At 44.0% G+C, this 22044-nt stretch overlaps 6 protein-coding genes across 6 annotated transcripts; 2 read left to right on the forward strand and 4 right to left on the reverse strand.

Moving 5' to 3' along the window:
* Positions 1-6977: 6977 nt before the first annotated feature.
* On the reverse strand, positions 6978-8294 carry AOL_s00083g292 (uncharacterized protein; the record flags this gene model as incomplete). The annotated part of the gene is made up of 3 exons (XM_011125471.1): positions 6978-7020; positions 7104-8008; positions 8079-8294. 3 exons carry the CDS (start codon positions 8292-8294, stop codon positions 6978-6980), a joined length of 1164 nt encoding a protein of 387 aa, XP_011123773.1.
* Positions 8295-8881: 587 nt separating this feature from the next.
* AOL_s00083g293 (uncharacterized protein) lies at positions 8882-11904 on the forward strand (the record flags this gene model as incomplete). The annotated part of the gene is made up of 3 exons (XM_011125472.1): positions 8882-9243; positions 9431-11696; positions 11761-11904. The coding sequence occupies 3 exons, from the start codon at positions 8882-8884 to the stop codon at positions 11902-11904; spliced, it is 2772 nt and encodes a 923-aa protein (XP_011123774.1).
* An 848-nt stretch (positions 11905-12752) lies between these two features.
* On the reverse strand, positions 12753-14596 carry AOL_s00083g294 (uncharacterized protein; the record flags this gene model as incomplete). Its single annotated transcript, XM_011125473.1, has 3 exons — positions 12753-12970; positions 13042-13894; positions 14042-14596. 3 exons carry the CDS (start codon positions 14594-14596, stop codon positions 12753-12755), a joined length of 1626 nt encoding a protein of 541 aa, XP_011123775.1.
* A 2779-nt stretch (positions 14597-17375) lies between these two features.
* AOL_s00083g295 (uncharacterized protein) lies at positions 17376-18843 on the reverse strand (the record flags this gene model as incomplete). The annotated part of the gene is made up of 7 exons (XM_011125474.1): positions 17376-17420; positions 17489-17539; positions 17600-17687; positions 17753-17885; positions 17966-18333; positions 18415-18751; positions 18822-18843. The coding sequence occupies 7 exons, from the start codon at positions 18841-18843 to the stop codon at positions 17376-17378; spliced, it is 1044 nt and encodes a 347-aa protein (XP_011123776.1).
* A 347-nt stretch (positions 18844-19190) lies between these two features.
* AOL_s00083g296 (uncharacterized protein) lies at positions 19191-19872 on the forward strand (the record flags this gene model as incomplete). Its single annotated transcript, XM_011125475.1, has 3 exons — positions 19191-19222; positions 19281-19626; positions 19699-19872. 3 exons carry the CDS (start codon positions 19191-19193, stop codon positions 19870-19872), a joined length of 552 nt encoding a protein of 183 aa, XP_011123777.1.
* A 275-nt stretch (positions 19873-20147) lies between these two features.
* AOL_s00083g297 (uncharacterized protein) lies at positions 20148-21599 on the reverse strand (the record flags this gene model as incomplete). The annotated part of the gene is made up of 3 exons (XM_011125476.1): positions 20148-20479; positions 20544-21404; positions 21479-21599. The coding sequence occupies 3 exons, from the start codon at positions 21597-21599 to the stop codon at positions 20148-20150; spliced, it is 1314 nt and encodes a 437-aa protein (XP_011123778.1).
* Positions 21600-22044: the final 445 nt, after the last annotated feature.

The raw sequence follows: 22044 nt of genomic DNA on the forward strand, positions 1-22044 counted from the left end.
TGAATTAAAAAACAACTGGCAGGAAGGTACAGCGTAAGGTAGGGACCGGCAGACGCCGTTTGCGTCGAGGCAGCACACTGTTGGTACCTGATCGTCTGTTCATGTTGCCACCCAACCAACCACACCCGTACATACCTCCTCGTAGGTAATATGTACCCACCAGACCACCCACCGATGGCGACAGACGAACGGGTACATACGCACTACGGAGTACCAGGTATTACACTAAGGAAATCAGTTCTAGAAAAGAAAGTGGGCGGTGAAGCAAACAAGCCACATCCATCCAACGTCATGTCCAACGCATCTGCCCTGGCTGGGTGGCGGTCAACCACATTCGAGGTTGACTATCGATTAGCCTACCGCTAGATGACGTACCGAACGAAAATAGAATGTTCCAATTCCGTTTCCTTTCCCGTCCCTTTACTCTTGTCTCGTCTGTCCATTCAGCTGAAACCGCCGTCGCAGTACCTGCTGATGCACACATATTTTTCGACGTGTGTGCCTGCAGATGATTCACTCTAAATTCGGTCCCATTTCCGCGGTACGGCGGCGGCTGCGTTGAACCACGTTTCGTCTACAGATGCTAATCCTACAAACTAACCAAGAACATCGGAATTCTCAACGCCAACCTGACACATCAGCCTTTATTTCTTTTCTGCTCGCCTCGATTTTAATATAGTAACAAAAATCCAGATCGATCTCTCGGAAACCACCGCATTCTATTATCGTTGACAGGATAACTAACGAAATAACAACGGTTTCATGAAATAAATAAAAAATAAAAAAAGATATTAGACTAAACAGTAACTCGAACCGGTATTGATAGCGTGTTTCAAAATTTCCAAACGGTCTGTGTATATGTGAGCTGGTTACAAGTTTACATTCCTCATATGATTCCCCCTTCATGCCGTCCCATGTGTAGGATCACGGGGGTAGAATCCAGAACCTGATCGAATATTAAATTCCCCATATACAAATCCTTTACCCTTTCGACAGGAGTATCATAGATACCGTTTTTGAACGTGTGCGCTGGCCAAGCTTGAGTATGTACAGATTTATGTCCCTTAATAAATTCCCATGAAACTTGGATGTTATAATTTTAGCTAGATGGTTATCATATCTAAACCAACGGTTTAAAAATGCATTCGGGTTTTTATAAAGCATTTATTAAAATTCTTCACCGTATCAGAGTTCTAATATTTATTTGATGTCGGGTACAATGTTAGAATACGGCTGTAATAATATTATCCGCCTATATTAAATACCCAGGTATATAGAAGGAACAATAATATGGGGTTTACACGGCCCGGAACCACTAAATTAAGTTTCGAATCTGGGGTATCGAAACAAGCCCATTTAACGTTTTTTTTTTTTCCTTCTAGAAGTTCGGCTATCTACATGCACCGGATCTAGAATCAATAATCATTCGAATTATTTATCCGTATAAGATGCGTCTGTGCTCTAAAATACCGGAAACCCTGTCGCGCCACCACTAATTGCAATAGGATGTATGTAACCGACCCCTAGAATCAATTTCATGACTTGAAAGCCAATGCTCCAGTACGAGAACTTCTATAGATCTGTTGTTGATGCCCAAGTCATTTAATTCCTCGAAGGGTTGATATCATGATTGTGAAGTCACTCATGAACCTTCGCCAAATTTTGACTGAACAACTAATTCTAATTCTAAAAAAATACCATCCGCGGTCTTCGTCTCCTTTTTGCTAGGTTATTATACTAATATAATAGATCTAGAAACTCGTACCATTTCATTATAGAATCTTCAAAGCTCAAGAGAAGTCGTTTATAGAGCCATCGTGAATGCTAGCTCCCTGGTTCAAAACTCACCCTCATATTTTATATATGTCAATTCAACTCATATAATATGTACAACTGGCTGTATACATGAGTGATTGCATTGCTGGAACGGGCGAGTTTAAAGAAGAAGCAGGCCCAAGAACACGTACTGCAGTAGTACTGGTAAGCCATTGCATGGAGTGGTTGCCAACATTATCCTCCACAAATATTAATATCACATCTCTTCTGTGCGAGATCATATCCAATGAACATCCCCAGTCTGCTTTTTGGTTTCAGCTTGGCTCTGTCTTTTTTCGGTATGTGTGCCCACGCAAAGCATCCAAAAACTTTCAGGTTTGCGACATTTGGCCCCTTCCCGGACATCACAAAGGGGAGGCATTCGAAAAGCTTATCTTCATTCCTTTTACTTAACGAACTCTGATAACTTTTGTTAAGTAGCATCGTTTGTGCGACCCACCCTATTGTGCCATATGGAAAGAGGTTGGTGATTGACAGTATATATATACCTATATATGTGTGGTAACTAAGTAGGCATTGGGGCGGTGGAAAAGAAATGTACCTGCTTATAGAAGAAACCAACTGCAGGAATATCATGATGTCTATTTCAATTATCCTGCCTCCTTGGCCATTTGTGACGTCTGGGAACGAGACCAGGTCGACTGCTTTTTTTGTGGATCTAAGTTGTATATGCTATATAATCTAGACATAGTAAGTGTTTCTTCCCTCGAGAATATATAAAGTAGGTAAGCTGGTGTATCATGAATTCTTAGTGGTATAGGTAAATGTTGTGATTCGATCGAAAAGAATTGGTTAATCTCATTATTTCGAATTCGAATGTGTCGGATTAATTGATGGGATACAGTTGCGCCACTGTGACTTCCCATTACATTTGAAAATTGAATTCTCAATTTCCACCAAGATGTTGTATCTTCATGGATCTCCTCTTGCTCGTTTTTGCTAATTAGCCCTTCTCATTATATGTAATTGAAGATATGTAGAACTTCACAGCCGGTGGAGTTATTATTTAACGCAAGTGGGAACCCTTGCACAAAATCGCCAACTATATCATCCTTCTTTTTCTTGGGCACCTTAAAATTGCGTTTATAAACTTTCAGTATGCATCTTACTCGTCGAATAATAACTGTAGTTCTTTAGGGCCGTCTCCCTATATACCCATGCATCAATGTGGTCTCGTTCCCAGTATTGATGTTAATATAGATAAATGAGTAGCAATGTAGAACGTAGTATCGCACCCACATGACGTCAGCCCATTTCGCATCCACAGCGACTTCATCTTTGTAGGTTATAATTTTGGTTTACCTAAACTCTCACTTCTAGTAAATCTGTGTGTAGGATTTTATATTCAAGTTTATTACTCTGTAGTTGGAAAGACGAATGTCGAGACCTCTCACCCGTTGATCATAATTAAGTAACCACCGGTAGTTAGTTGTCGGTGGGTCTATACAGAACTAGACATCAGTTCGTCGTATTGAATCTTAGTCGAAGTCAGGTCGACAGCTTCCCACTCTCATAATGTAGGAGGCTTGATTTGGGGAATATTATTGTTGCTCAGCTTTGATCTACCTTGAAACTCAATTCCCAAATGCATTGAAGGTCCGTTGTTCCTAGCTATATCAATGCCGTAAGACCAGGAAACGCTTGTAGCCGAGTATACTAACATCATGGTACGAACATGTCAACGAAAGGTCGCCTGGTTAAGATACCGACGGGGCGCTGCATATATCACTACAGCTTGCACCAAGCCAAGTATATTTCAAACTAGCTCCTTATATACTTATTCATAGACACCATCCATAGTACAAGAGCCTAGAATGCGAGAAGTCAACGGTTTAATTTATATATATGTCGAATGAGAATCAATATATTCATCTCTCGGCTCAGTAACACGCCCAGGCACCAGTACTCTCCAACATGAAATGAAAATTCTTGGAAGATAATTTAGTCCCCTCAATTAATCACGATATTTCTTAATACCGTCTTGCAGAATACCCAGGTGCATTGGTTACTTGTTCGTCTGGCCAGCTAGCTGGGTAGCGCTTGGGGAGCAGTCGAGTATTGGTAGTTTTATTTACTGCCGTTTTAGTAGTTACTTTAGGGTCCGGACGTCAAAAGCTTTAAAGCCGGAATTCTAAGGTCATCTACTTCCGTTCGTAATGCACGGCATATATGGTGCACTTCTATAGATCTAGCCACCGCGCATATATAGCCCATTATATATTTCACGCAGAAGGACAAGCTACGTCTGTATACAAAGCATTTGATCCCTTTTAATATTATGCAACGGTTTCATTCGAGATCTCTTCTACCAATCGACCTGTACTATCCCTCCGGAGCTCCCTACAGGAAATTAAAACTCGGATCTTCTGGTTGAGACCATTAGGGGACATAGCGCCATAGTATTATACATCAGCAATTGGGAAATCTCTTTACTCAAACCGGACTTCGATAAAATCTCCATGGTAATAGCGCTATAGCCTTAAAGGATATTGCTCTCTATAAAACCTTTCCGCAGTCTCAAAACTTGAACCCAACGGTCTGGAAATATTTCTCTTCTATAATCTTGAACGCCCGCAATGTAACTCATCTACTGATATAACGTATCATATATATATACCCACGCACACTGGCAAACCTCGCAGAGGTTTAGGATCCAGGACTGACGACTAAAGTATCATCATCGTCTCCTTTTCACCCTCCCTACCGTATACTGGACAAATAGCGTGGGGATATCTGAGAATATATATATCGAAGTCGCCGGGTCCCTTCGAAGCTTCGTCACTTAAAGATTTTATTTCCATGAGTATACGGTCGTTTAGCTTTTTTTTGTGGGTTATAAAAATGACTAGAAACCATATTCTGCGTCGTAGAATGCTTCGGCTTATGAGATGGTATCATACGTTTGGCTCGAGACTCCGCGCTCGAGGTGGAGTCATGCGCCGGTATTCGTTGCTAGGTGCATTCTGTGCACATGCATATGGACCAGAAGCTCCAAGATTATTGAGATATCGATCTGGTGGGGTTCAAGCGTTCTCTAGGCGCTCGAGGGTTAACATCAACGGTATATAAGCCGTCGTTATAAAGTATTTAACTTATTGAGGGGTTACCAATGTTGAAGAATCCTCCATTGCGCTCGACCGAAACCATCGTAGACTGTATTGGCGTTAACTATAATCCTAGAAAGGTTGAATAACCTCAAACAACTATTTAAAGGAAACTATTTCTGTAAGATGGTGTATATATATATATTACTTTATTGATATATGCATGGCTGAATCTTTGCTTGGGGTCAGTACTAGAGTACTAAGTGACCATTTTTGTCTTGTGTTTTGTAGGTAGTTGTACGTAACTGGTGTAACCAAAGTGACGATGACGCTGATTTTGGTTTTGGTAGTATAATAGTCGGGTGCACGAGGTGGAGGCCGTACGGCGACAGTGTTCAATGACGCTTGTAGCCTAGGTAATGTGCTACGACCCGTCGGCCTTCATGACCATTCCGAGCTGTTGAACATATATATGAGGGTCTTATAGCCCGATCCGAATGAATTCATCTACTGCGACCGCGCTGAATCCGAGATAAGATTATCCCCTTGGATATAGCCCTATAGTTCATTTTTTATTGTCGACCGGCCACATCCCGGGTAGCCGTTGCATTCGCGAAATAGCGAATGGACCATGGGTATTTGTGGCATTCTCCATTGGTCGTCACTGGTAAAATCTTTTTAAGATATAATGGTCGTCGTTTCTAGTGACATATTTGCTGTTAGGGTCTGATTTCCTAATAATTTCGAGGCCCAGTATACGTATACCTTGGTCTTGTACGAATAAGAATATGTCGTTAACGCGTTTTGTTTGACCATGATTCGAATATTCGTTCGAGAGATCGTCGAATAATAGAGCAAGCGTCACTCCATCTTACAGGCCTAGCTCATACTCCTTTCTGGTTTCGGAATAGATATTTAGTCCATTTCTGGCGGGTCCGAGTCAGGTCCTCGTATCATATATATATTCGACGCTGAATCTAACCTAAATTGGGAACGAGACCAACCTAGATTGTCAATTCTAGGCATTTGAGTAGTTGCTTCCTCCTGGTGTGTGTATGTCGAAGTGTACCCCGTAGGTCAGAACGGCTACCGTTTGGGGGGGTTTTTTTTTTGAAGTCAGACGTGTTTGAGAGAGTAGATTGAATTCATGAAGTACTTGAGGACCAATTTCTCTCTGTGTTCTTATTAGTAAGCCTGAAGGTTTCGTTCGAGGCATCGTAGAACCTTTCTAGAAGAGGCCAAGCGTTCTGCATCTGTTTTTACTGATGGTATTCGAAGCCAGCGTACTACTAAAAGGGTTCTGAAAGAAGTGCTTGTAGATTGCCTCTGGCGCAGCATGCAGATGAAGAGCCAATATGTTCTTCTATAGCTAAGGTTGTAGTAATTTTGAAGTTGCGTGATCCGCTGGGAGGACCCTATATGTGTCGTCCTTAAATCATGAAGGGTTGATGATTAGAAACGTGATGCTTTTAATGGCTTTTCATATTTTTCCTTCTTTGTTTCTATTTTTTTTTTTTTTGCAACATACCGGGCCTGAAAGACCCTGGTAGGTTGGGGCTGAATGAAAGCTGAGGTATATGAAAAGCTCTAGAGGAGAAGCTAGTGAAAGGATAGTGGTGATAGAGCAGCCATGGTTCGAACGAAAGTACAAAGTGCTTTATCGATCCCCTATCAGAAGTTGTTATGTATATACAGGAACAGTATTGCTGTGATTCCTGGATGAGACGGGTTTTGTGACCATAAAAACAGCCATTTTAGATCGCGTCTGATCGATATGTTGATGGAATTAGGGTTTGGACTGTGGGAAGGATGGTAGAAAGAAGAAAGATTTCCTCTGAGATGGGGGGATGGCTGCCATATATACCTGGGTAGGCCTCATAGAACCCTGGAGAACTTCTGAGCTATACGGAATATATGAGCGCTTGTTCTGGAGGGTTTGTGAAGCTGTAGCGACTTCCAGAACATGGTAGAAGTGCAAATATTAGGATATAGGAGCATGAATATGTGAGAAAGGTCTATTCCTAACACCAAAACGCCTGGGCATTATACGATCCTATCCTACAAAAGAACAATACAGAAGCTTCTAGTATACATAGCTTAGTTGAAATGGATACCTTCTTTGTTGAAGGTGTAAAGTAGACTATACGACCGTGGAAATACGTTAGCGTATCTACAAGCGAATTGAAACCGGTGTTGCTTTGTGGTATTTCGGGGTTTACATACCTGAGGAAATCACCCTGGTCGCATTTTGCAGCTCTGCGATTTGCAAGGTCGGTTTCTTCGAGGACCTTTTTAACTTTCGACCTCACCAACTCTGCAACTTTGCCTCTATACTTCCTTTTCCCTTGCTTCTTTGCGCCCCGACTTTCATTTATAATCTCATGGTAACCTCTCGGCAAGTCATCATCCTCGACTCCTTCCAGTCCTTCCATAGCATCATTGTCCGCTGCCACTTCCTCAGCTTCTCCACCCATTTCAACATCTCCATCGCCTTCCTCCGTCTCTAGAGGAATGTCATTCTGTGCACACCAAGTCCTGTAGTTTCTTTCAATAAGTGTCTGCACTGTTGACAACCCAAACACCGCTGAAATTGTCTTATTCTTCCTGATAAACAATATTCTCAACATTCCATCCCATTCTTCATACGACACCGTCGGCCTAGGAACCTTAGGTTCAATTTTCACAACCGCAGATTCAACTTGTGGCGGCGGCTTAAAATTCCCCTTCCCAACCTTCATCACATGTGTAACCTTCGACCACATCTGCACGTTCGCAGATAACCTCGAGTAAAAAGCATCACCAGGTTGAGCCGTCAATCTATCCGCAAACTCCTTTTGAAACATGAGTACGCACATCCTAGGCGGTGTGGGTAATGCTAATAGTTTAAAAACCAATGGCGAAGAGATCTGGTAGGGTGTATTACTGATGCAGACGTCGAAGTATGGAAGCTCGGTTTTGATGACATCGCCGAGCAGGATTTCGAGTTTTCGTTCGACGGGTTTGCCTTGTACTCGTTTTGTGAGTTCTGCGGCCATACGAGGATCCATTTCTACAGCGATGACTTTGCGGGCGTTTTCAAGGATTTTCATGGTTAGGTTACCAGTTCCGGGACCGACTTCGAGGACGACCTGGATATATTCTTGTTAGCCATTTGTATTCTACTTTTTCTTTATTTTTTGGTTGATGTGGAATACACACATCACTCTGCTTCAACGCCGCTTTATCAATAATCCTATCCACAATACCCGGATTGATAAGAATATGCTGACCCATATCCTTATTCATCTTGAAGATGTTATGTGCTACTTTCGCAGCAGCAGAGGCAGCAGGAGTGCCTGAGTATGGTTTCCCACCGCGACCATTGGGTGCACCGGTACCGCTGAAATTTCGCTTCTTGGTCCTATCTTTCGGCATGATTATGGGTACTATTATTCGACGGGAGAGGAGGGATGAAGTAAGGATTCTATCCTGTGTCGTGGTACGTAACAGTAATACGGAGGCTGTGGAGACGAATGTCATGCATTGGCGCTGGGAAATGGAATCGGTGGGAAGTTTGCGGGGAGTGAAAGCTTTAAATTCTCTGTTTGGAGCTGGCTGGCTGGGTTCGCTGGAAATATTTTTTTTTTATGCGGCAGCTAAGCGATCGAGCTGCACAGGATCCTTGCACTAGGTTAAATCGTGAATTAGACTGAGGATGAGGAAGGAGATATATTTTTTTTAATTTATTGATGGAGATAACATCATTGAATGTGGATTGAAGGGTCTCGAGATTCCATAAAAGCGTAGAAGGTCGGACCTCTATCATATTCAATTAGAACATGCTTTCTTAAGCATTCACGAATTCTAAACCTCACGTGACGCCGCATCCGTGGCTAGTGCATCCTGTGGCTAATTCAAGGCCTGCATTAAGACTAATTCGCGACCCATCCTGCATCTCAACTTTCACGACTTTCACCTTCTCCATCACATACACCTCCACCACCCCCAAAAACCCGCCCAGCATGATGAACAAAAAGTCCTTCCTCCAAATGGAGGCGCCGGCCAACTACGTCGCAGGTCTCGGCCGTGGTGCTACCGGCTTCACCACTCGTAGCGACATCGGTCCGGCACGCGAAGGTCCCTCCGAAGAAGCCATCAAAGCAGTTCTTGCAAAGCGCGCTCAAGCGCTAGGACAGGACGCTACATCTACGTTCTCGAAGGACAAGAAAGATGACGATGACGATAATGATACGGAACGATACCAGGATCCTGAGAATGAAGTCGGATTGTTCGCTGGCGGTACATACGATGAAGATGACGATGAGGCGGATAGGATATATGCGTCTGTAGACGCCAAAATGGATAAACGACGGAAGATTCAAAGGTTAGCATACCCCCAGCCCCCATTGCACATCCCCTCCTTTACAATTATATATGTCCAATTCTCTTCTCTTTATTATCAATCACTTGTCCCTTTTTTTTTTTTGGAAAAAAACGTTATTCATCCGTAAATAATTTTCCTCTCTCAAAGAAACAGCCTTGCCGACATATGATTTTTCTACTCTAAACAGGGAAGCCCGCGAAATCGCCGAACGAGATGAATACGAACGTAAAAACCCAAAGATCCAACAGCAATTCGCAGACCTAAAACGTGGATTGGAAACCGTATCGGATGAAGACTGGGCAAGTCTTCCCGAGGTTGGGGATCTTACAGGTCGAAACCGAAGAGCAAAGCAAAACCAGATCAAACGGTTCTATGCCGTTCCGGATTCCGTACTAGCGGGCGCACGAGATCAAGGTGCAATGGACACTACAGTTCAAGAAGACAATGCAGACGGGACGATGACCAACTTTGCATCCATCGGTGCAGCCCAAAAGAAAGTCTTTGGCTCGAGATTAGACCAAGTCGCCGCTTCAAGTAACGACTCAGCAGGAGGATCTACAAATGTTGACCCGAAGGGTTATCTTACCAGCTTAAACAACAGCGTCATCCAATCAATCACAGAGCAGGAAGTCGGCGACATAAAGCGTGTACGGTCCCTCCTCGACAGTGTCGTCAAAACCAATCCAAAGCACGCACCAGGCTGGATCGCAGCAGCAAGAGTTGAAGAATACGGTAACAGAATCGTACAGGCAAGGTCCATAATAGCCAAGGGATGCGAGCACTGCCCGACAAGCGAAGATGTCTGGTTAGAAGCCATCCGCCTAAACGAGTCTCAAAACGCCAAAATCATCGCCGCAACGGCGGTCAAAAATCTTCCGAAATCAGTCAGACTGTGGATCGAAGCTGCACGACTGGAATCAGACCCCCGTGCTAAAAAAAGGGTTATAAGAAAGGGCCTCGATGTTATTCCACAATCTGTCCAGCTATGGAAGGAAGCCGTGAATCTGGAAGACGACCCAAGTGACGCTAAGATTCTACTCGCACGTGCAGTGGAGTTGATACCCATGTCCGTGGAGCTCTGGCTCGCCCTCGCCCGTCTAGAAAGCTACGCAAACGCCCAAGCAGTCCTCAACAAAGCCCGTAAAGCCGTACCATCGTCTCACGAAATTTGGCTTGCAGCCGCAAGACTGCAGGAACAAGAAGGAAAGGGCGATGGAATAGTCTCACAAGTCATGAAACGTGCTATCAAACAGCTTTCGGATGTTTCTGCTATGTTGAAGCGCGAAGAATGGATTGCTGAAGCGGAGAAGTGCGAAGAGGAAGGTGCGATCTTAACCTGTCAGGCTATCATTCGAGAAACTCTTGGGTGGGAACTCGACGAGGACGATGATAGAAAGAAAACCTGGATGGAAGACGCACAAAACTCCATCGGACGCGGAAGATATGAAACTGCCCGGGCAATCTATGCCTATGCCCTTCGAGTATTCTATAATAAGAAGTCTATATGGCGGGCAGCTGCAGATCTTGAAAAGAATCATGGTACCAAAGAAGCTTTATGGGCTCTCCTCGAGAAAGCCACAGAGTCTTGCCCAACCTCTGAGGTTCTATGGATGATGCTCGCCAAGGAGAAATGGCAGTCAAAGGACGTAGACGGTGCTCGCCGAGTTCTTGGTTTAGCCTTCAAACAAAACCCTAATAACGAAGACATTTGGTTGGCAGCCGTTAAACTTGAGGCGGAGAATAAGCAATTTGATGCCGCTAGGTCGCTGTTGAAGACTGCTAGGAACGAAGCAGGTACTGCTAGAGTGTGGATAAAGTCGGTTGCGTATGAGCGGCAGCTAGGGGATATCGATGCCGCATTGGAACTTGTAAACGAGGGATTGGAGAAATACCCAAAGATAGACAAGTTATGGATGATGAAGGGACAAATCTACCAAGGAGAGAGTAAACTACCGCAGGCGAGGGAGGCTTATGCCAGCGGTACCAAGGCTTGTCCATTTTCGGTTCCACTTTGGATACTAGCTTCAAGGCTAGAGGAGGCCGCCGGCATAGTTATCAAAGCGAGATCGATATTGGATAGAGCAAGACTAGCGGTTCCGAAGAACCCGCAGCTGTGGTGCGAGTCCGTCCGAGTGGAACGTAGGTCAGGGAACATCCAGCAAGCAAAGACATTGATGGCAAATGCACTTCAACAATGTCCCAGCTCCGGATTACTATGGACGGAGTTGATTATGCACCTCGAAGGTAGATCGCAGAGGAAATCTAGAATGGTGGAAGCCATCCGAAAAGCAGAGAGTGACCCGGTACTCATCGTCACCATCGCAAGAAATTTCTGGGCGGAAAGAAAGTTGGATAAAGCTGCTGCATGGTTCGAGAAAGCCATTGTGGCGGACGCAGATCAGGGAGATACATGGGCGTGGTATTGGAAGTACCTATTAGAACAGGGAACAGAGGTATGTCGATCAATTTCATCGAAAATAATATGAGATTTACTAATATATAATTCGATTGACACAGACGAAACGAGCAGATGTGCTATCGAAATTATCGGTTACGGAACCAAGACACGGTGAAATATGGCAGACTATCGCGAAGGCGCCACAGAATGCAACGAAGACACCGGAGGAGATATTATACATGGTAGTTGAGAAGTTGGAGTAGGGGTTGGCGGGGAGTGTATAACTGAGAATGGTGTTCATCTGATATTTTGCCCCGGTTTTGAACATCTATGTTTCTTCGTTGATCTTCTATTATCGTGTACTATATATACAAGCCATGTAGTTCATATACTGCCACTACCGCCCATCAGGTCGGTCACGAGACCGTTCGTACTATTCTTGTTGATACCCAAGTCTCCTAGTTAGGATCCAATTCTCAGTTATGTGGTAGGTTTTCAAATTCTCAATACATCATAGTTACGGGAGGGCCCTAGGCCTAGGGGCAAAGCTTGAAGTAAGAAATTAAAGAGTAAATTTTAATATGTACAAGCACAAGGCTGTAATCCCAGCATTTCATGCTTCCAAATACTAATATATATATATATCCAATGAAAGCCCGATTTTATGAACAATAAGAAGAGTCTATGCCATAATGATAATAATTTTGTGCTTCCCCGGCTCATTTTTGATTTCCATCCCAAGAGGCAGCAATTATGACTTATGTTCAAAAACGCCGCTCAAAACTAAACCCCAATGATAAAAGAGCAATATGGATGATGGACTTGAGAAGTCGAATGAAGACCCGCTCAAAGGCACAAAAAAAAAAAAAAAGACAAGAATATGGAGAAGGGGAGGAGGGGGTAAAAGAATATCAAAGAAACCATGCCTGCTGAAAAATCGCTTTTGTGGATTGCTTTTGTTGCGCACCTCGTCCGTAAGCATTATCAGTAATTAAAGAAAAATGCTTCCATCACATTAAAAAAAAATTTCAAACCACCCAAATTTTGTGAAATGTATGATTCGAAGCCGAGATAAGAGGGTGGGGGGAGATATAGAAATTGGAGGATCAGATCAAGCGTATGTTCCTGGACACTTCGATCGCCAGTCGCTGATCTTCTTTTCCACACGTTCGGGGATCCAACCGCTAACCCCAAGTTTCCTCCACTCGTCGTAGGTCCCGTCATTACGGAGCCGGCGGCCGTAGTTGAGCTTCGGGGATAAACCACAGATACCGTCGCGGTAGTACCATTGGATGCAGTCCTTTTGTTGGGTCTCGCATGCAATTCGGCCTATAGTAATAACCGTTAGTATTCTGATTCGGAAATATACATCTAAAATGGCTTTCTGGATGCCGACTTACAGTTCCTTTCATTGAGAATGGATTCCTTTTGCCACAGCAATACACCTTCTTTTAGGACGTTATCTTTGTTCCATTCGGTCTCCTTCCAACTCCTATTATCCCAACCAACCCTTCTGGCTGACATCATCATCGTCCCATCACTATCCTTCTCAGCGATTCGGGGTAATTTCCTGGCGATAAAATAGTCGAACATATCCCTAAACAGTATATTCTTATACTGCTTCAAATCTTGGCTCCTAGCCTCTCTAGGCATTTCCGAAAACTTCCATTCTTTGAAACCACCTTCATACTCTTCCGTCCATCCTTCAGGACGCCATTTATCCATCCCATTCTTCTTGAGCATGTATTGTTCGAAATCCCAGATTTCCTGCATATCCTCAGCTAAGACGTGGTGTAGCGTGCCGATTGCAGAACAAAAGTTAGACTCGTGGTATGGGATCGACCACCACGTTTCACCCTGATACCATGGCCACTTATGTTTAACCGTTACACCTGCTCGATCAGACATTGCCTGGCCGAGAACTAGATCTCCACAGCAAGACGACGAAGCGAGTTTTGTGTAATTGCGTTCTAGGCCGAGGAGGAAATCTTCGTCGAAGAGCTTATCCTGGGGGATGAGCCTACGTATAGCGGCTTGATTGATGAGGTACCCGGATCCACCGTGACCGAAGGGGACGTTGTTGAGTAGCGCCAATGAACCCCAGTATACAGGGGAGTGGATAGGATCATGTTTACGGGAGAGGTCTAGGAGGTAAGGAAACCAGTTGCTGGATATTAAGCTGGTGTCACCATCGATGAAAAGATAGTAAGAAGCGCCAGGGAACTTTTGGTAAGTTTCGATAAGAATTGGAACCTGTCAAGTTTATCGTGTTAGCCATTTTACGGTCCCGTAGTTGTACATAATCATATCATGGACACTAGTCGTTTTTGAGACTCTCCAAGTATTGCTCGTTTTGAGAATCCTATGAGTTCGATATATGGGAAATGGAGTATTCCGTACATTCTTGAACTTATCCAACGACCAGCCTCCCTTCAGATCTCCCATCTTGCCATCAGAATCCGAAAGCCCATCATTCTGAGCTTGTACCTCCTGAAGCTGTCTCCAGTACTTCAAGCTGCTCCCGGCCTCGTCCGCAGAAACGCGTGCCAACGCATCTGCAACCTTCATGTCACCAATTTTCGACTTGAGGTCGGAATAGACGAGTGTATTAGGAAAATTCGGCACAAAAGTCAAAAGTTGAATGGGAACTCTAGCGTGAATAACCGTAGCACCGGTTTTTATCGACAGGACGATATCATGCATCGGAGGACCCCGGACGGGGAGATTTGTATTCTTCTGAAGCACTGCATTTGTTCCAGAGGGTCCGACAAGGGCCGTTCTAGTGACAATGACGGTCTCTGTCGCAATTCGAGGTCCAGGATCATATCTAGGTGGTGGGTGACGACCAGGCGAGCCGTATTTGAACAGATAGTAAGACTGGATACACAGCACCACCAGGATGCAGACGAGCAACGGAGACCGTCGCAAAGAGCTTGATGCCGGACTGGCTAACATGGTGCGGTCAACGCCGTACAGCTGCCGACTTGGCTTGGCACTTTTTTTTTCGTCTTTCTCGCTTTTTAATTAATTATTTCTGGAAACGAGCGGAGTGAAAGGATTGTTTCGTTTCTTGGAAGTGGGACTGGGACGTTAGTGGGTAAATTTAGCCCGGGATATCGGCATCGGAGTATTTGTCGTCGCGAATAAGACTAATGGGCCGACCTGACAGAAGGTTTTTTTTTTTTTTTCAAAGAGGTAAACGAAGGAGAAGAAGAAGGAGAAGAAGGAAGAGAAGAAGAAGAAGAGTAGGAGAAAGAACAAGGGGATCAGAAGGGATATAAAATCAAGCAGATGACAGCTAGCAGGCTGTAACAATACGGTTGGAGTGATAATGTTACTTGGCTGGTCCTGTTATGTTGCATTTGACATGTATTATCGACAGGAGGTGGTCTGGTCTGGTCAGTGGTGGGCCCTGCTTACGAGTCGACTATAACAGACACCAAGCTAAGCTAAGTTATCGGTTGATACGGTACAATACGATACGATTCGATGTCAAGAACGAGAGTTAGAAATGAAGAATGAAGACCGGGAAAAAAAGAAGTCAGGGAGATATTGACAGCTACAGGTCTGCCAGGTGAGAAGAATGTTGGGTTTAAAGGGCCTGTGTATGTATGTAGGTAAGTACTATACTCCGCCGGTGCAGTGCTGTTACTATAGCCCTATGGTATACCTTAGGTACCACCACCACCACCACCTGCTACAAAGTAAGTAAGTAAGTACAGCCTCATAGCCTCATCCCATGTTAACATCCATAGCGCCCCCCTCGAACTTTCCATTCGGTGGGATTCCCCTGCCCAGACACTCGATTCCGAGTTTGCAGTTCGCCATGCAATCCCACGCTTGCATGTACTATTTACGGAGACACAAAACACTAGGACAAATCCGAAGTACCAATACGCACACGCCTTTGGAAAGAGAGAAAAAAGGGGTGTACAGGTGGGTAGCCTCGAAGAACGAATCCAGGCGGGCATGATACAAACCGCCCGATATCACGCTTTCCTGCCACCCGTGTCGTCGGTTGACAAGATTTTTTCTATTTCATTCTTTTCAAAAATTTGTTTTCTAATCGACCCGACTCTGACTGGCCTGGAGATGTTTCGTATCCATCATGCAAGAAGCGTACATATCTTAGGATCCAACCAGAACATCACCAAACATATCAATATACCGAACGGTCGGAGCAAGTCTCGGAGCTACCCTTTGAGATTGGCCCTGTTAATCTATCCAACAGGCTTTCTTATACACGATTTATTGGGTATTCCATACCGTTGGCACCCTCCGTTGAGCCAAGGATATCAGACCTCGTCAGCCAGATCTTCCCACCAACTGAGAAAATTTTAAAATAAAAAGTGACAGAAAAAAAGAAAAGGAGAAACGGGAAGGGCTGTTTCTGATGTGGTCCCAAGAAAGACCTGCATATGACTTGTAACATGCCTTCCCGAAAAGTAATTTGAGAAACATGTGAAATATCTAACCCCCTCGAAGGTCTAGAAATTGACAAATTTGAAAAGAAATAATAATAAAATTTAAAAAAAAAAATGAGAAGCTCGAGCCCTAGCATGGTATTTTGGTGGTGGAAGAAAAAGGTTTAAAGGAAAGAAACTCTGTTCTGATAACGTATCAATAGGTATATGCAAGAAGCTCTGAACCCGACATAAAGATATAACAGGGTGCACGTTCTCTTGAATTGAATTCAAATTGGTTCCGTTCTGTAACAAAATTTTAAAATCAAACCCAAATCCCGAAACTCAACCTTAATTGCAATCTAAAAGGGGAAAAACAACGAGGCCCGCCTCGTTTACGTAGGTGGCGAAGGGTTGCGGGCACAATTTAGCCATTCGGTTCGCACATGGATAGTTGATATCGACTTTTCTTGGTTGGATTTTCTAGGATTTCTCGATAGCGACCTTGCATTGGAATCAAAGCTGGAGGTTAATTATAAGTATACTACTTAGGTACTTAGGCCTATCTACTTCGTTAGCATGCGCAATCAACTGGTGCCAATGAGAGCAAATCCGAGTAAGGATTCCAAGCGAGGTTTATAACGTTATAACGTTTACAACGTATGATATTGCCCTATACCCATGTACCATGGTACCCAGACCTGGAAGGTATGGTATCAGGATATGAAAGCATAAAAACCAGAGTGGACCAAGATATATCAGTAGATGCAACGAACTAAATACTTGAGTAAGTATGCGGTACCGGTTGGTATCTTTGATCTACCTCACTAAAAGGCTTCCTTTTATGACTATCCCATTTATGGTTATGGTTCGTGTATCACGTCCCTTTATGCCAAGTTCCTTCACAGGCTAGCGAATATCTAAAGTACTAGTTGGGAGTCCAACATAGAATTTCTTCATTTCGATATATATCTCACCACTAGTCTCGGTAGTTGCCTTCGTCTGTCCGCGTGGACTTCCGTTTTCATGCGCAGGAAGGATCGAGCCCGAGACGTCTAAATTTATAAAGGCTCAGCACCCTCTACCTACGTTGTTTCCCTCTAGTATCTACTTAATCAATTGAATGATCTCGTACAGTACGAGCTGGGTGAGCACGAGACAAGATAGTGAACATATTCCACATTTGATAAATTTTGTCAATTACTTAAAAACCCGAGACCAAGTATTCGAAACAAGTGCACTTATCGGACCGGGTCGACAAAATCGGGGATGAAAGCTGTCGTTGCTAACAAACCTGTTGCACCTGTATGCATATAAAATTGTAATCTAGGTTATATATCACTGCCCTGACCGTGTAGCACAATGCCCTCCCGAGGCTATCGAACGGTCAGTTAAATTGCCACTCGCCTTTCGTGGGTTAAAATGATTAATATTTAAGACTTACTGGCGAAAATTGCCTGAGCTTCACGCCACCTTCCGATAAAACGTCTGCCGTCTATAGCCACATGTTAGTAGACATATTTCTGAGCATATGATAATACTAGTCAAAGCATACCTTATTATCCATACTATAAGCTTGGCTATAAACTACCTCTGATATTCCGACCTGTGCGATTTTGACACTGCACGTTAAACACGGGCAACTAATGCAACATTTAGCATTTCTCTATCAAATAGCCCTATTAAATGAGGAAACTTCAAAACTCACGTATCACAATATAATATTGATCCCTTCCCAATTCTTTCTCTCCCTGCCTCTAGCAATGCATTCTCCTCGGCGTGTAGACATAGGCATGTCGACAAACCCGAACCCCCCGCAGACGCACTATTACATCTGGAACCTACAAAAAGAAATCACCAAATTATTAGCCAGATCTTCACCATTTGATACTCTACCGAGTAAAAAGATAGTGATACTTACACCCCCCATCATTGCAATTCGTTAGTCCCCTGGGTGTACCATTATACCCGGTACTAATAACCCTCTTCTCCCTAACCAAAACACATCCAACCCGTCGTTTCATACAATTACTCCTTTGAGCTGCCAGATTCGCCAATTGCATAAAATATGCATCCCAAGTAGGTCGTAACCGTGTTTCGTCGACCAAATCTATTGATCTCAGGTTTTCGTAGAAGGTGTCGATGGATGTGAATGAGTTTAGAAGGTGTAAGGTAGCGCGAACGAATAGAGGGATTAGACCGGTTTGGGGGTCGAACATGTGCTTATCTGCCTTTTCGACAAATGTTTCGAGGGTCGGGGTGGGTAGAGGTGGGTTATATGTTTTGCATCTATAAAAAATATAGAATGTATAGGTATATATTAGAACTTCATCGAAAATGAAAGCATCGTGTAATAAATGAAGACCATACTTTTCAATATAACGTTTCCAGCGCACCACAATAGGCGCATCCACACTGACAAGGATAAAGAATGGCCTTTTCAATAGGATATCCAGCATGTCTTCATTTAGTACATCCGTCGTAACGAACTTTTCCTGCCATCTTTCCGTCACATAGTCGAGCAACTCCTCGACCGTTGGAAACGTGAGGTTTCCATTGCCTGGGAAGTTCGTAACTACGGTATCAGTGGCAGAGCTACCATCTTCCTTAGCTATCGGAGTAGGCGTGGGAGCGGCTAGTCGCAGTATTTGAAACCCGTATGTCTCGACAAGGAACTTCGCGACAGTATGCTTGCCAGCACAGATAGCTTGTGGTGATTGCAACAAGTTAGATGCCTTCGTAGCCTTAATTATAATCCTTAGAGACACTTGACTTACTTCCACATAAACCAATAAACATTGTTGCCAGAATAATCCAGTACTGAATTCTATATTTAATTTATTCCAAACACCTTTCTTTCTCTCTCTATTGACACAAAGTAGAACAAAAGAACAAAAGTTGTGGAAGTCAAATGCAAAATTGTGGAGAAACCATGGCCATGCACGAATGGAATGTAGTTTCGTGTTGGATCGATCTGTGCCCGCCACGTTTTTTTCGGCCGACAAGCGAAATTCCACGCCAGGCAACTCGCTCGAGACTCTATCTTTGTCGCAAATTTTCTTCAAGCTTCAAAAACCCGCATCTCCAATCGATATCCCCATCCACCTCATCAACCCCCACGCGATCGTGGACCTCAACCGCCCACCATGGTCCGAAAACTCAAGCATCATGAGCAGCGGTATGTCTCGATGCTCTGTCTCATGCCGTAGGATGCTATACTAATCCATCAAATCTAGGCTCCTCCGCAAGGTCGACTTCTTAACATGGAAATCCGACTCCAACCATCGCGAGCACGATGTCATGCGCCGCTACCACATCCAAGATTCAGCAACATATCACAAGTACAACAAACTATGCGGTTCAATCCGACAACTAGCACATAAGCTAGCACAGCTCCCGCCAGAGGACGAGTTCAGGAGGAAACGCGAGGATATGCTACTAGAAAAGCTCTTCGTAATGGGAGTGCTGAACAGCAAAAGCAAGATGAGCGATGTAGAGAATAAAGTCAGTGTGGCGGCATTCTGCAGAAGGAGATTACCAATTATTATGACGAGATTAAGGATGGCGGAGAATGTCCCGGCCGTAAGCACCCCTCCCGAAGACTGGGTGGATTGAAACAGTAAAAAACGGATGAAGGCTAACGAGTAGGTATAGGCTGTTAAATTCATCGAACAAGGCCACGTTAGAGTTGGTCCAGAGGTTATAACTGATCCGGCTTTCCTAGTTACGAGAAACTTAGAGGACTTCGTTACATGGGTCGATTCCTCGAAGATCAAGCGCAGCATCATGAAGTACCGCGACAAGGTCGACGACTTCGATCTGTTGTAGTAAAATACCTCGGTATTATGCATGCTATGTATCACGGCCGGCAGCAGGCGTTGGCGTTTCAGGGATTGTATAATATGCACCAATGTACAAAAGCGAATTTCAAGTTCATTTGACCTTCAGAAATACATTCTATCTTCTCAAGAAGACCTTTTACCGATACATCAATTGAAAACACACTCGCTAGCCAAAAGAATCCGCAAAAGCTATTGGAAAAACTTCGCTGGCCGTAGTAATATCAGCGAAATACCAAAGACGAAAATGGAAAGTGAAAACTATTAGTCCAACAGACCCCATAGGTTCTGAATTTTTGGTTTCTTTTGAGCCTTTTGATGAGCATCCAACTTCTCGAGGATCATTTTCATCAGCTCTTTCTCTCGCTCTCGGATATCTGCCTCGTCTAAGAACCCACGGTTGCCATCCGGAGCGGTATCCAAGTCCTCTGTTGGGATGTATGTTTTGTCCGTGATAACACCGGAAAGAATACACATACCCTCCACCTTTTTCAGCAACCAATCATTGTATCTAAGTCCATCTCTCCATTCCGGCGCGATAGCCTTGTGGCCAACGTATCCACCGACAAGGGCGCCCGCGACCGCACCATTGGTATCTGCGATTATAAGTTAGAAAAACTCGAAGCCTTGATCAGAATTAGGAGCGTTTCGAAGACTTACCAGCATCCCCACCCATCATAATCAACTTTGTAATTACACTCTTAAAGTCATCCTTCCCCAACATTACCCTCCTCAGACACCACACCGCCGACCCTAGCGCAATATATGTGTATCCCAGTCGTCTATCATCAACTATCATCCCATCCTTCTTATCGTTATACATCTTTTTCGGGCTAATCTTGCAATAGGCATCGTACTCCGCCCGATCAAAGTTATACTCGATCTCATTCCCTTCATCATCCTTCAAAATATGCTCCTTAGCATACGCATCCGTCCACGCCCATGCATGATCAAGGTAACCATTGATCATCTCTTCAGATGTCAACTCCCCTTTCAACAACGCACGTATAATGCCAACAACAGCTACGCAAGAAACCAAGCACCTTGGATCCGCATGGGTGACTATGGCAATGTCAATGGCGGCCTGGTATGTTTCCTCCAGTGTTTTATTGATAAACATGGGTGCAATAATCGATGTACGCATCACAGCGCCGTTTGCGGCATTGACACACTTTGTATTTACCCAACGACCCTTCGAGACTCCTGCGGGATCGGAAAGGAAGTTCGTGTGTGTTACTACCATGCCAACGGTGTTACCAATTCCAAGGGGTAGTCGATCAAGCGCACGAAGTCCCATTGCGATCCACGTGTGTAGGCGGGAAGCAAAGTCCTTTTGTGTCAGAGTTCCGTTGTTATGGAGGTATGAGAGGAGAATTAAAAGCATTTGGTCGGTGTCGTCGGTCCACGCTCTTTCTTCAAACCTTGCTCTGTGTCTATCGACATAAAGAGGAGTAGTCGGTTCAGTGAGCCGAAAGTTGGCTTTTGGGTATGCCATCTGCGACTGGATTCCGCTCAGGAACTCTAGTTCGTCGAGTTATATATATTAGAATTTTAACGACATCTAGGATGAAAAAAATGGTTAGGAATATAATTACCTGTATAGAGCCCAATTGTATCACCAAGAGCATTTCCGATAGCAACTCCCTGTATCTTATCGACCAAGACATCGGTAGACAGGCTAGCTGGGGCAGCAGCTGTAGAAGATGTTGCATCCATTATTTTTGAATTGTATGACTGTGAATAGAATCGAAGAGATAGTAGAAATCAAAATGGAAATGAATAGACCTGGATCGTATTCCTCCGGAGCTGAATATAATTATAGGGTAATATCTATCAATATCGGCTATAATTGGTCTTTTGTTCTACCAGACTCGTGGCGATCCTGGAATCGACTAATCGTGGATACGTGGAGGGGGTTTTTGTGTTGTCGCTGTTCAAGATCCAACAAACTGGGGAAATCGTGAATCGAATTCACCGGATGGCAGAAGGTTTCTAGGAATTTGGTAAAGGCGGGATGGTGCTCTTTTTAACCCCTTTCGCCGTTATTCGTATTCGAAACTAAGAAAAGAGAAAAGAAGAATGGGAACAGGGTCTACGTAGAAACCTAACGTTGAGGACATGCGGAGGGCTTCACAGTCATATACTTTTTCAATGTCGCGTG

Source organism: Orbilia oligospora (assembly GCF_000225545.1).
Source record: "Orbilia oligospora ATCC 24927 unplaced genomic scaffold scaffold00083, whole genome shotgun sequence".
In the NCBI taxonomy this organism is placed as follows: domain Eukaryota; kingdom Fungi; phylum Ascomycota; class Orbiliomycetes; order Orbiliales; family Orbiliaceae; genus Orbilia; species Orbilia oligospora.